Here is a 12,572-nt window from a genome sequence, read left to right on the forward strand (position 1 = left end):
AGAGGTGTACCATTCTGTCTTCATTTTCCTGTCTATGGATCACTTGGTTGAATTTGTTGCAGGGAGAAGGAAAAAAAGGGCTTCCCTGGTGGCTCAGCCAATAAAGAATCTGCTTGCCAATGCAGGAGATGCAGGTTCAATCCCTGAGTGGGTAAGATCCTCTGGATAAGGGAAAGGCAACCCACTCCAGTCTTCTTGCCTGGAGAATCCCAAGGACAGAGGAGCCTGGTGGGCTACAGGTCATGGGGTCACAAAGTGTTGGACACGACTGAAGTGACTGAGAATGCATGCAAAGGGAAAAAAAAAAAAGAGGAGTGAGTTTTTTATTCTTTCCTTTTGTTTTTTTTTTTTTTTTTTGAGAACAATGGGGATAAAGAGAACAGTGAGCAGGCCTGAATATTCCGAGTTTTGTTTGGTTTTACGTTTTGTTTTGTTTGTTTTTTTTTTTTCACTTTAACTGCTCTTAAATCTGAATGTCTGTAACTAAGTTTGCTTTTCTGCCCCCTTACTCTGCAGGAGCTACGATTAACATTTTTTCCTTGGACTCTATACTAAATACATCCCCTATCTGGTGTTTACCTTTACAACACCTTTCCCCTTGTACTTACATATCAGGAAGAAGGCCGCAGAGCCACCCCAACTACCAGTCAGTTACTGGGTTATTGACTTCAGTCTATGACTGTCTTTGAAAACATGCAGGGGGAAGAAATGGAGATCCTATCCCCTTTTTTCCTCATCACCGACTCCTGACTGTGAGCCCTTGCCTTATATAAGCCCTTAGACTCTTCATGGGTGGGGTGGGGGGACAGTCCTTGAGGCATGACCCTACTGTGTTCCCCTCTCCACTGGCTTGAGAGTAAAAGCCACCTTCGTATTTCCTTCCAACCCTGTCTCTGTATTTTTTATTTGGCTTCACTGGGCAGAGAAAGCCAAGGTTTCGACCAGCAGAAATGCTAGTTTGGCCATTGTCAGTCGACCTGCCCTGAAAACAAGGGTGCACGGGTCCCTGTGAATTCTGATTTTTTCTGGGTCTGAGCCCAGACATGGGATTGTTGGGCCTTGTGGTTTCTGGATGTTTAGTTGATAAGGAACTTCCTTGCTGTTTTGATATTTCCTGCACCCATTTCAACCCCACCAAGAGTGTAGGAGAATTCCCTTTTGCCTCCATCGTCTGCAGCCCGTATTCTCTGTAGATATTTAGACGGTGGCCATTCTGACCTGTGTGAGGGGATTTTTCATGGGAGTTTTGATTAGCGTGGATGTAATACATGGTGGTGTGCTGCAGTCCATGGGATTGCGAAGTGTAGGACGTGACTGAGAGACTGAGCTGAATACATAGCGAGCTGGAGGAATTTTCCTGGTGCTTTTCGATATTGTACAGTGTGATAACAGTTTACCTCTTGAAATTGTCTTCTTGAAAGGTGGCCCTGTTTGAATTCATGTCTGATGATTTACCCTGGGACATGACTGGATGGCAGGTGTCATTTATAGTCCCGTAGGCCTTGTGAGTATGAAGAGCCCAACAGCACTAGGTTTAACGTTGTTGTTCTGGAAGATGGCCCTAAGGAAGCAGCATTGCTTCCTGCCCCACTCTGGTCCACAGGCATTGAGTCTCATGGAAAACTCTGTTCATGGATTGTCAGCTAGAGTGGAATGTGCCAGAAGAAACACCCAAGGCTTGAGTCTCTTCTCCTTCCCTCTTCCCCAGTGTCCCCAGGACACATCCCAGTTTTTTTGGAAGATCACTCTGCAGAGGTTGCTGTCATCTGTAGGCGGGGTGACCCTAAGGATGGAGGCTGGAGGTAGGAACCCCAGCCTAGGGGACATACAGTGGCCAGAGGACCTTGCAAACCTGTTGTTTACTTAGAAACCCTTGGACCTTGTGAATATGAAATGCCCCATAACGTGGCTTTCTGTTGATGGGCGGGGCTGTGGTTCTCCCTGTTGTCTGACCGGAGACCAAACTGTGGGGGAGGTAATGAAGACAATGGCGACCTCATTTTAAAGATCCCGTGCACACACTGCTGCACTCAGTGCCCCCGACCCTGCAGCAGGCCACTACTGACCCACGCCTCCGCTGGAGACTCCTGGACACACATGGGCAAGTCTGGGTCAGTCCCTTTTGGGAACACTGCTGTTTTCTTCTGGGTCCTGGTGCACACAAGGTTCTGTTTGTGCCCTCCAAGTGTCTGTTTCCCCAGTCCTGTAGAAATTCTGTAATCAAATCCCACTGGGCTCCAAAGTCTAATTCCCTGGGACTTCTCAGTCCCTGTGCCAGATCCCCAGGTTGGGAAATCTGTTGTGGGTCCTACAAATTTCCTAACAGCGTGAGAATTTCTTTGGTATAATTGTTCTGCAGTTTGCGGGTCATCTGCTTAGTGTCTCTATGGTGGGGTTAATGGTGAACTCCTCCAAGAGGGCTTATGCCACACCCAGGTCTGCCGCAGCCAGAGTCCCTGCCCCTGTGGCAGGCCACTGCTGACCTGTCCCTCCACAGGAGATGCTCAAACACTCAAAGGCAGGTCTGGTCAGTCTCTGGTAGGTCTCCTGGTTGCACAAGGTTCTGTTTCAGCCCTCTGAGTGTCTCTGGCAGGTATGGGGTTTGATTCTAAACACTATTTTGCCCCTCCTACCATCTTGCTGGGGCTTCTCCTTTGCCCTTGAACGTGAGGTATCTTTTTTTGGTGGGATCCAACATTGCCCTGTCGATGGTTGTTCACAGTGAGTTGTATTTTGGAGTTCTCACAGAAGAAGTTGAGCACATGTCCTTCTACTCTGCCATTTTGTCATTTTGGATTAAAGATTTACTAAGCAAAGTAATGCTGAAAAGTCTCCAAGCCAGACTTCAACAATACGTGAACCATGAAATTCCAGATGTTCAAGTGGTTTTAGAAAAGGCAGAGGAACCAGTGATAAAAACTGCCAACATCTGCTGGATCATCAAAAAAGCAACAGAGTTCCAGAAAGACATCTATTTCTGCTTTATTGACTATGCCCAAGCCTTTGACTGTGTGGATCACAATAAACTCTGGAAAATTCTGAAAGAGATGAGAATACCACCACTTGACATGCCTCTTGAGAAATCTGCATGCAAGTCAGGAAGCAGCAGTTATAACTGGACATGGAACAACAGACTGGCTCCAAACAGGAAAAGGAGTATGTCAAGGCTGTATATTGTCACCCTGCTTATTTAACTTATATGCAGAGTACATCATGAGAAAGGCTGGGCTGGATGAAGCACAAGCTGGCAGCAAGATTGCTGGGAGAAATATCAATAAAGTCAGATATGCAGATGACACCACCCATATGGCATAAAGTGAAGAACTAAAGAGCCTCTTGATGAAAGTGAAAGAGGAGAGTGAAAAGTTGGCTTAAAGCTCAACTTCCCTTTCCAGTACCCCCTTGCCTAGTTGGATCCAGACACACAGGGCTCCTTGCCCTTTATGAAACATTAGGGTACATTTAAGAAAATTTGTCAGACACCACCATGGAGAAATTGAAGGAAGACCTAAAAATGCAGAGATGTATCATATGCATGTTCTTCAATCATGTCTGATGAGAAGAATTGATATTGCTCAAGGCTCAGTTTCCCCAAAAGTCACCTATAGAGTGCCTCAAAATGCCAGCAAACATTTTTGTAGAAATTGATGAGCTGATTTCTTAAACAAATACTTTCTTTCTTTATTTCGATCCATCAGGCCTTATTTGGGGAATGTGGACACGTCATTGTGTCACACGGGGTCTTTTGTTGCAGTGCACAGACACTCCAGTGGCGATGCCCAGGCTCAGTTGTTGCTCCACTGCATGTAGGATCTTAGTTCCCAGACCAGAGATCAAAGTGATATTGCCCACATTGTGAGGCAGATTCTTTCTTAAAAGATGTGTTTGTTTGTTTATGTAATTTTGGCTTGGCTGGGTCTTCGCTGCTGCACCCGTCGGGGTTTTTTGAGTTGTGGTGAGTGGGGGCTATGCTCTAGTTGCAGCAGATAAGATTCTCATTGCGGTGACTTCTCTTGTTGCAGAGCACAGGCTCTAGGTGCTCCAGCTTCTATAGTTGCGGCTGTTGGGCTCTAGGGCATAGACTCAGCGGTTGTGGTGCTTGGGCTTAGTGGCATTTCAGCTTGTGGGATCGTCCCTGTGCTCCCTGCATTGGCAGGTATTGTCTCAACCACTGGACAACCAGAGAAGTCCCTGATGAGCTGATATTGAAATTTATGTGAGACCAGAAGCCCGATGATAGCCTGAAGAATTGTGACTATGCGCAAATAAAAAGACTAACACAGCCTGGTTTCATAGCTTACTGTACATGTTCGGTACTGGAGCTGTGGATCCATGGAACAGGACTGACAGCCCAGAAACATTTCCAGACATTTGTATGTGGTCAATGGATATTCGGTAGAGCAGTTTAGATAATTCAATGGAGGGAGGATAGTCTTTTGTTGACCAAATGGTTGTGGAATATCCATATGGGGAGAAACAAACCTCCATTTCCTTGTGTACTTACTGTCCATCATTCACAAAGATTACATTCAAATGCTCAGAGCTCTACATGCAAAAGCTATAAAAGGATAAAAAATTAAGGACTCAGATGAGAACTTTGTGACCTTTCAGTAAGCAAGTCTTTCACGTTTGAAGTCAATATCGATAAGCATGAAGAACAAAAAGAACAATATGAACCCAGACTTCACCAATCAAAATATCAGTCAGATGATATCACTACTCTGTTGATAATTGTATGAGTTTCCTAGGGCTTCCATCCTAAAGTACCACAAAGGAGATACCTTCAGAAAAGAGAAATTTATTCTCTCACGCTTCAGGAGGCCAGGAGGCCTCTGAGAGAGTGATGTTGGCTGGGCTGATTCCCTCTGGTGGCACCGAGGGAGAGTCAGTTCCAGGCCTCTCTGGTAGGTTCTGGTGGTGGCCTGCAATGCCTGGACTTCTCTGCCTTGTAGACACTTCACTCCAACTCTTCCTCTTTCTTCACACAGCCTCTCTCTGTGTGTGTTCACATGGCTTTCTTATAAGTGCATCCAGTCATTTGATTAGGGCCGCCGTAACACAGTGTGACCACATCTTAACTAAGTATATCTGCAAAACCCTATTTCCTAATCAAGTCACATCCACAGGCTCGAGGGGTTGGGACTGCAACATCTTTTTCAGGTGGACACAATCCAACCCACAGCCACCCTCCACCACCTCACACTTCACTCTCAGCACAAGCCCTCAGCATGTCCCCTGAGGCCTCCACATCCAGTCCCTGTCAACTCTCAGCCCCCTGTCCTGCTGCTCTCCTCTTCTCCCACTCTGCTCTGGCCATGCTAGTCTCCTCACGCTCCCAAACCTCCTCCAGGTTCACTCAGTCTCTGCTTCACAACGAAGACAACTCCGACCACCCGGTTGAAAATGGAAAACCACTCCTCCAAGTGCTCCCTCTCCTTTCTCTTGTTGCACTTCCTACCAGAGTTCTCATCACCTTACCATAGGTTACATAGTGTAGTTGTTTTTTCGTTTCTTTTTTCTCACTTTTTAAAAAAAATTTTATTATTTTTTTCTTGAAGGATAAATGCTTCTGAGCCTGCGCTCTGGAGCCCAATAGCTGCAACTACTGAAGCTGGAGCACCTAGAGCCTGCCAATGCAGGGCACATGGGTTCGATCCCTGGGCCAGGAAGATCCCACATTCCCGGCGCGACTATGCCCGTGTGCCACATCTACTGAGCTCACCACGATCTAGAGTCCGTGCTCCTCGACAATGAGGAGCCTGAGCACAGCAAGTAGAGAGTAGCCCCCGATGGCTGCAAGCACAGAAAAACTGCACACAGTTAACAAGAGGCGGCACAGCCAAAAGTAAACAAATAACTTTCATGAAAAAAAAAATTTTTTTAAAGAGTCCTTGTTTCCAGCTATAGCCTTCTCAGACATGGACGATTTCAGTTCATTAAGTTCATCCCACACTAAGATCTGCTCTGGTCCTAAAGAGCCAACCTGAAAAAGTAAGACCCAAAAGGATCAAACTGTTTCCAAGCATCTTAACAGGATTTCACAATAAAGCTCAAGAATAAGTCTAGGAATAGAAAAATATCAAGCATGCAAGGGAAATTCGATAATGCTTGGCATCCAATGTAGAATTACCAGGAGGCAAAGAAGCAGGAAACTCCAATCCATTATAACAGAAATCAGTGTGTTGTTGTTCAGTCGCTCAGTCAAGTGTAACTCTTTGCGACCCCACGGACTGCTCTCGCTAGGCTTCCCTGTCCTTCACCATCTCCCAAAACTTGATCAAATGCATGTCCGTGGAGTCGTGATGCCATCCACCTATCTCGTCTTCTGTCATTCCCTTCTCCTCCCACCTTCAATCTCTCCCAGCATCAGGGTCTTTGGCAATGAGTCGGCTCTTTGCATCAGGTGGCCAAAGTGCCGGGGATTTAATTTTAACAGAAATCAGTTAAAATGCATCAATTAGAAAGGAAGAAAGAAATGTGTATTTCTTTACAGACAAAATGATTGTCTATGTAGGAAGGTCAAAGGGATCGACGAAAGAGCTATTACAATTAGTTAATGAGTTTAGCATGATTTCAGGATACAAGGATACTCTTGAGAGTGCCTTGGACTGCAAGATCCAACCAGTCAATCGTAAAGGAAATCAGTCCTGGATTTCCATTGGGAGGACTGAAGCTGAAGCTGAAGCTTCAACACTTTGGCCAGCAGATGCAAAAAGCTGACTCACTGGAAAAGACTCTGATGTTGGGGGAGACTGAAGGCAAAAGGAGAATGGGATGACAGAGGATGACATGGTTTGACAGCATAACCCACAGAATGGGCATGAACTTGAGCAAACTCCAGGAGACAGTGGGGACACAGAGCCTGGTTTGCTACAGTCCATGGGGTTGCAAAGAGTTGGACACTAGTTAGAGACTGAGCAACAACAGCGACGTTCTGGTATTATATCTTAATATATAAATGTAACTATAAAACTGACAAAATATTCCAAAATCAATAGTGAATGGCAATACACAACATTCTTATTCTCCCACTTCTTACATTGTCTTCACTTATGTTGTGCTCCTTGAATATCTGGATCTCAGAACCTCCCCTCCAACCGGAAGATGAATGCAGTATTAGGAAGTGAACAAGCTAAAACTAAAGTCAGAGACAGCACAGTAGCTCGCTTTTATTTTCTGCAGTTAGCAATCACCAAACAAACCATGTGGACCCTGAGCCCCTCCCCCACCCCCGCCCAAAACAGCACCACAGGCACAAGCTGAAGCCCGATCAAACTACTGCAGAAAGCAATGCCCTCAGGAAGGACACTTGAGGCTAGGGCACATAGGCTAGGTTTAAAGCCCTCTTCTGTGCTGAGGCTGGGCGGGCACAAAGTTCAGCAAGGTCCACATCACCACGGAAAGCTGCTGCTGACAGAAGGCGATGGCCGTCTGGAGCAAGGCTTGGTCTTCAGCAGTCAATCGGCTAAAAGGGAGGGAAAATGAAATTCAAGTTCCCGCCGAGAAGGAAGAAGAGGAGCATGTCCTCCCTCTGTCCCCGCACACCAACAAGCCCAGAGCACCACACTTCTCCTCTAGGCTTAACCCTCCATTATGGCTCCTCCCGGGCCGAGACTGGTCACCACCCACCACCCTCCCTCGTCCCGGCCCCCTTTAGAACTGACAGAACCAACATGCGGCCACAAACGTAGAGCTCCCTCTGAACCGGCCATCGCAGTTGAGTAAGTCGAGTCAGGAGGTAGCGGGCGTTGTCCGCCTCCGCGTACGATGAGAAAGGCACGGCGAGGTTGCTGGTGGAGATACAGTTAAGGCACCATCCACACGAGTCATTTTGCCTGTACGTCAGGCTTCCTGCTCACGGAGACCTGCCTTCTCCCACAAGGCAGCCGCCGGACACCGGGGACATCACCGCCGGATCCTTTGGCTCCCTTCAGATTGTTTTTCCTCACCACCTTCCCCTGGCAGCCAGACCACCTCTGACCCATACCCTCCAGCCCCCCAGAGTACCCACGTCCTACAGTTTAGGCCCCACTGCCTGCTACCCCCCCAAACCACCCCTAGCCCACACCCCGACCCGCGCGGCCCTTTGGCCCCACCGGGGCTCCTGAAATAGGATACAACTGGAAGACTCGGTTACTCAGAACTCCAGCTCCGGGTGCAGTGTCTCCACCAGGCCCTGGTGCGTGGGGTGCCCCCGGGGTCTGCGGAATGGCAGCGGCTGCGCCACCTGACTCTCCGGCAGTGCTGGGGTCTCTGGGATCAGCCATGTCGCCGGAGCCGGCAGGGACTCCTCGACTGACGGCATCTCCAGGGCCAGCTGGGTCGCCAGGGCCATGGCGGCCACCAGCACCACCCGGCACACCTTGGCCACCATGTGCTGTGCCCGTTGCAGAGGCCACGGCGCCTGCGTCTTCATCGGCTGCCCTCATGGCTCCTCCACCGTGTGCCTCAGGCTCCATTTTGAACCGCTCTCCCCTGCCCTCCGTGGCGGGAAAGTCTGAACCGTCCCTACAGAACCCAGCCCTGTGATGAGACCTGCAATTCAGGATCGGCAGAGCGCCTGAGGAAACACACCCTGGTCCTGCCTCACGATTGGTTCCCACCGACCGTTGGTTCCCGCGATGACTGCAGGCTCTCGGGCAAAACGGCGCCCCCTGCTGAAACGTCACATGTTTGCGCGCCATGTCGCCCCAATGTGCGTGTGCAGACGCCCACCCACGTGGTCTGGGCCCTCTGTGTCAGCCCTGCCTCGGGCCTGAAAGCTGGTAAACCATTCAGCCCTGAGGCCTCTGGGTGGCGCTCCACCCTTTAGTGTGGACGGGGCAGCTTCTCAGTGCGCATGCTCAAACAGACCCCGCCCCACTCCTCAGGGCCCCTGACTGTTTCCATTCCAAGCCTGCAAACCCCAAGTGAGCCCCGGTCCCCGTGCACCTCCAAGACTGTGTTGCTGCCAGCCTGGCGTCGCTCACAGGTGACCATCCTGCTGAGCGCAGGTCCTTGACATCGACTCCCAGAAGGGAGTCGGGAACCCCTGGGTCAGGGCCCGTCTGTCCCTCTGGTGTCTCACACATAGCTCACGTGCATGTATGTGCGTCTGTGTGCGTGAGCGCATGGGCAGGTGCATGCATATGGGCACGTGTACACATGTGTTTGTGAGAGAGAGCACGTGCCCAGATGCATGCACATAGGTGTGTGTATCTGTGTGTGCGCCCAAGAGAGTGCCCTTAACACAGGTGCCTGCCCGTCGGCGTGTGCATGGGTGTGTTTCAGAGAGAGAGAGCACAAGCACAGATTCATGCACATGGGCGTGTGCATGTGTTTGTGTGTGGAGGTGCTTGCACATGGGCATGTATGTGTGGTCACGAGAGAGCGTGTGGTCAGGTGCATGCACATGGGTCTGTCCCTGTGTGCAGGTGTGTGTGTGTGCGTGTCAAAGAGAGCACGGTTGAGTTGCATTCACATGGGCATGTGTGTCTGTGTGCATGCTTGCACAGGTGGCTTCACATGGGAGTGGGGTGGCCTGGCCCTGGAGGCATGATAGCAGGGATGTGGAGCCTGCCGTGCCTGCCTGCCTGGGGAGGGAAGCGGGGACTGCTGTTGGACACACTGGGGACGGCATGGGGCTGGGCTGCCTGGGGCTCCAGGCACACAGACTGCAGGGACTCCAGGCTGGGGGCTTGCCCGGGGCCCCTCAGAAGCACCGGAGGAACCAGATACACTCAAGGACTGGGGGAAGGGCAATGTTCCCCGGGACCCCGCCCAGTCTGTTGCCCTCCCCCGTCCCTGATCCCCATCCCCTGGGCTGGAGAGTCCTCTCAACCCTCACATCTAAGGCCTGCAGCATTCCCCCTCCACCAGCGCAGGGAGAGAGGCCCCGGGAGTGGCTGCCCAGGGGTGGGGCATCCCTGTCCTGCCTTCCCACCCATCCAGTTTCTCTCCATTCTGACTCCGAGTCAGTTTTAGGGTGTGGGTAGATCCTGTCTGCTGCCTGTGTCTGTCCCCTGCTCCGTGGCCTAGAGGACCCCAGCGGGGAGCCTGGACACACCTCTCCCTCAGGGGCCCACTGTCAGGTTGGGGGGACATTTGTAAGGGCAGTTGTGCTGTAGAAGGGATCTCACAAGACTACGATGGACTAGAGGGCGAGGGGCTAAGCCACATGACCCACCAGTGTCCTCCCTCTGCCCTCTCCACATCTGCACCTGTGCTCTTCATCCATAGTGATAGCTAACACTTGCTACAGTCCATGCACTGTTTCATGTGCTTTCCACGTGTTCGTCCATCAGGTCAGCTTTCAGACATTATTGCCATGTTGATATCCTGTCTCCCATGATGCAGGTCTCCTCCACACAAATCACACACACCCACTCTCTCCCCAACACCAGCGACTCAAAGTCTTGTGCATTTTGGTTTCTGCATTTCTCAAAATATGATGACCGTAGTGCTCCAGCAGGCACTGGGCTTAAGTTGGGTCTGAATGGTGAGATCTGCAAATGAAAATGATAGTGCCAATGACAAATAATGTGTGTGACAAGAGAGTGACAGAAGTATGAAGGAAAGACACTGTATGATAGAATGAGTTTCTCAGAGAGTTTACCACTGTGACAGGTGCATGGTTTTGAGTGAGTGTGACAGAGGGAATGTGTGATTGGGACAGGGATTTAAAAGGACAGAATGCGACGGGAAGAAACTAAGATGCAGTGATAGCAGCAGTGAGCGCCCAAGATGATAGATGATAACTTAACGTGTACGGAGAATGGTGAACAGTGCCGCCGGATTCGTGGTCTCCAAAGGAGAACTTTTAATTCTGGAACCAAGAGACGCAGTTTCAGTCACTCAGTGCTTTGTGTAGTAGAAATTTTATTAAAGTGAAAGGGATAGAAAAGGCTTCTGACATAGATATCAGAACGGAGTAGAAAGAGTACCCGGTTTGTTAGTTTAAGCAGAGCATTATATACGCTTCTGCTAGCTGCTGAGAATAGGTAAAAGGATGACTCAAGGCTACAAAAATGTTGCCCAGACCCTTTCCCATAACATACATCCGAGGATGGCATCAGCAGGATATTAACCAGAAGAAATGGGTTAACCCAGAGCTCAAGGCCATGGAAGTTTTACCCAGACCTTCTCCCATAACATAGGTTCTGAGCTCAAAAAAAAAAAAAAAAAAAAAAAAGCATGTCCTTGAGCAAGAGATTCTGCTGCCTACCAGGCCTCCGTGTCTAAGGAAAAAGAATATGAAAAAGAAAGAATGTTCACCTCCTCCTTAAAGAGCCTTGGTCTCCCTAGCAACCTGACAAAAATAACTCTCTCAGAGATACCATGAGAGCATAAGTGTGTGGCCCACAGAGTGTCAGAGAGAGAGAGAGTCTAGGAGAGATCGGGTGTAGGGTTAGGGTTAGGGATAAGTGTGATGGAAAAGGCATTATAGAGTGACACGGGAATATGCCAGAAAGAGTGTGTGTGACAGATAATCTGACACAGTATGAGAAAGCAAATCTGAGAGATAATGTGTACGGAAGAAAATGGGTCTGTCACACATGGCAGAGTGTGACAGGGAATGAAGCGGACCATGGGAGGCAGCAGCCTGGGAAAGTGGATCAATCCTCGGGGCCCATGTTTTCCCGAGGCCGGCCATCCCCAGGTCTCCGCCAGTCTGGAGGAAGTCAGCAGATGCTGACTTGCTCAGCATCTGACTTGGCTCAGATGCCCAAGCCACGTTCTTCCCAATCAGTTTCATCAGTAATAAAGCTGATATTTAGGTTGAAACACATGCAAGGGGTGTGTGTCAGAGGCTGCAGATGCTAAGCTGGACCTGTTTGAAAGGAGTGGGAAAGGACTCGCAGCAGGCATGAGTGGATGGTGTCAGTGAACTTGTCGAGGAAATGATTCAGGTGGCCCAGTTTGTAAGTCATTTCAGTTCAGTCGCTCAGTCATGTCCTACTCTTTGCGACCCCATGAATCACAGCACGCCAGGCCTCCCTGTCCATCACCAACTCCCAGAGTTTACCCAAACTCATGTCCATCAAGTCGGTGATGCCATCCAACCACCTCATCCTCTGTCATCCCCTTCTCATCCTGCCCTCAATCTTTCCCAAGTCAGGGCCCTTTGCAACGAGTCAGCTCTTCGCATCAGGTGGGCAAAGTCTTGGAGTTTCAGCTTAACATCAGTCCTTCCAATGAATATTCAAGGTTGATTTCCTTTTGGATGGACTAGTTGGATCTCCTAGCAGTCCAAGGGACTCTCAAGAGTCTTCTCCAACATGACAGTTGAAAAGCATCAATTGGCATAAGGCTTTGGCGTAGTCAATAAAGCAGAGGTAGATGATTTTTTGTAACTTTCTTGCTTTTTTGACAATCCAGCAGATATTGGCAATTTGATCTCTGGTTCCTCTGCCTTTTCTAAATGCAGCTTGAACATCTGGACATTCACGGTTCACATACTGTTGAAGCCTGGCTTGGAGAATTTTGATCATTACTTTGCCATGGTGTGAGATGAGTGCGGTTGTGTTATAGTTTGAACATTCTTTGGCATTGCCTCTCTTTGGGATTGGATTGAAAACTGACCTTTTCCAGTC

At 49.4% G+C, this 12,572-nt stretch overlaps 1 protein-coding gene across 3 annotated transcripts; it reads right to left on the reverse strand.

Annotated features, from left to right (window-relative positions):
- Nucleotides 1-7,144: 7,144 nt before the first annotated feature.
- LOC122435187 (cancer/testis antigen 1-like) lies at nucleotides 7,145-8,600 on the reverse strand. Of its 3 annotated transcripts, none has more exons than XM_043459156.1 (3): nucleotides 8,119-8,600; nucleotides 7,674-7,790; nucleotides 7,145-7,465 (listed from the first exon to the last, which is right to left on the reverse strand). In XM_043459156.1, exons 1-3 carry the CDS (start codon nucleotides 8,457-8,459, stop codon nucleotides 7,336-7,338), a joined length of 588 nt encoding a protein of 195 aa, XP_043315091.1. In that variant the 5' UTR covers nucleotides 8,460-8,600; the 3' UTR covers nucleotides 7,145-7,335. The 3 variants fall into 3 exon arrangements, with proteins under 3 accessions (XP_043315091.1, XP_043315090.1, XP_043315092.1); XM_043459155.1 differs by having other exon boundaries at nucleotides 7,665-7,790; nucleotides 8,119-8,595; XM_043459157.1 differs by having other exon boundaries at nucleotides 7,334-7,465; nucleotides 7,670-7,790; nucleotides 8,119-8,595.
- Nucleotides 8,601-12,572: the final 3,972 nt, after the last annotated feature.

This window comes from Cervus canadensis, chromosome X (assembly GCF_019320065.1).
Source record: "Cervus canadensis isolate Bull #8, Minnesota chromosome X, ASM1932006v1, whole genome shotgun sequence".
In the NCBI taxonomy this organism is placed as follows: domain Eukaryota; kingdom Metazoa; phylum Chordata; class Mammalia; order Artiodactyla; family Cervidae; genus Cervus; species Cervus canadensis.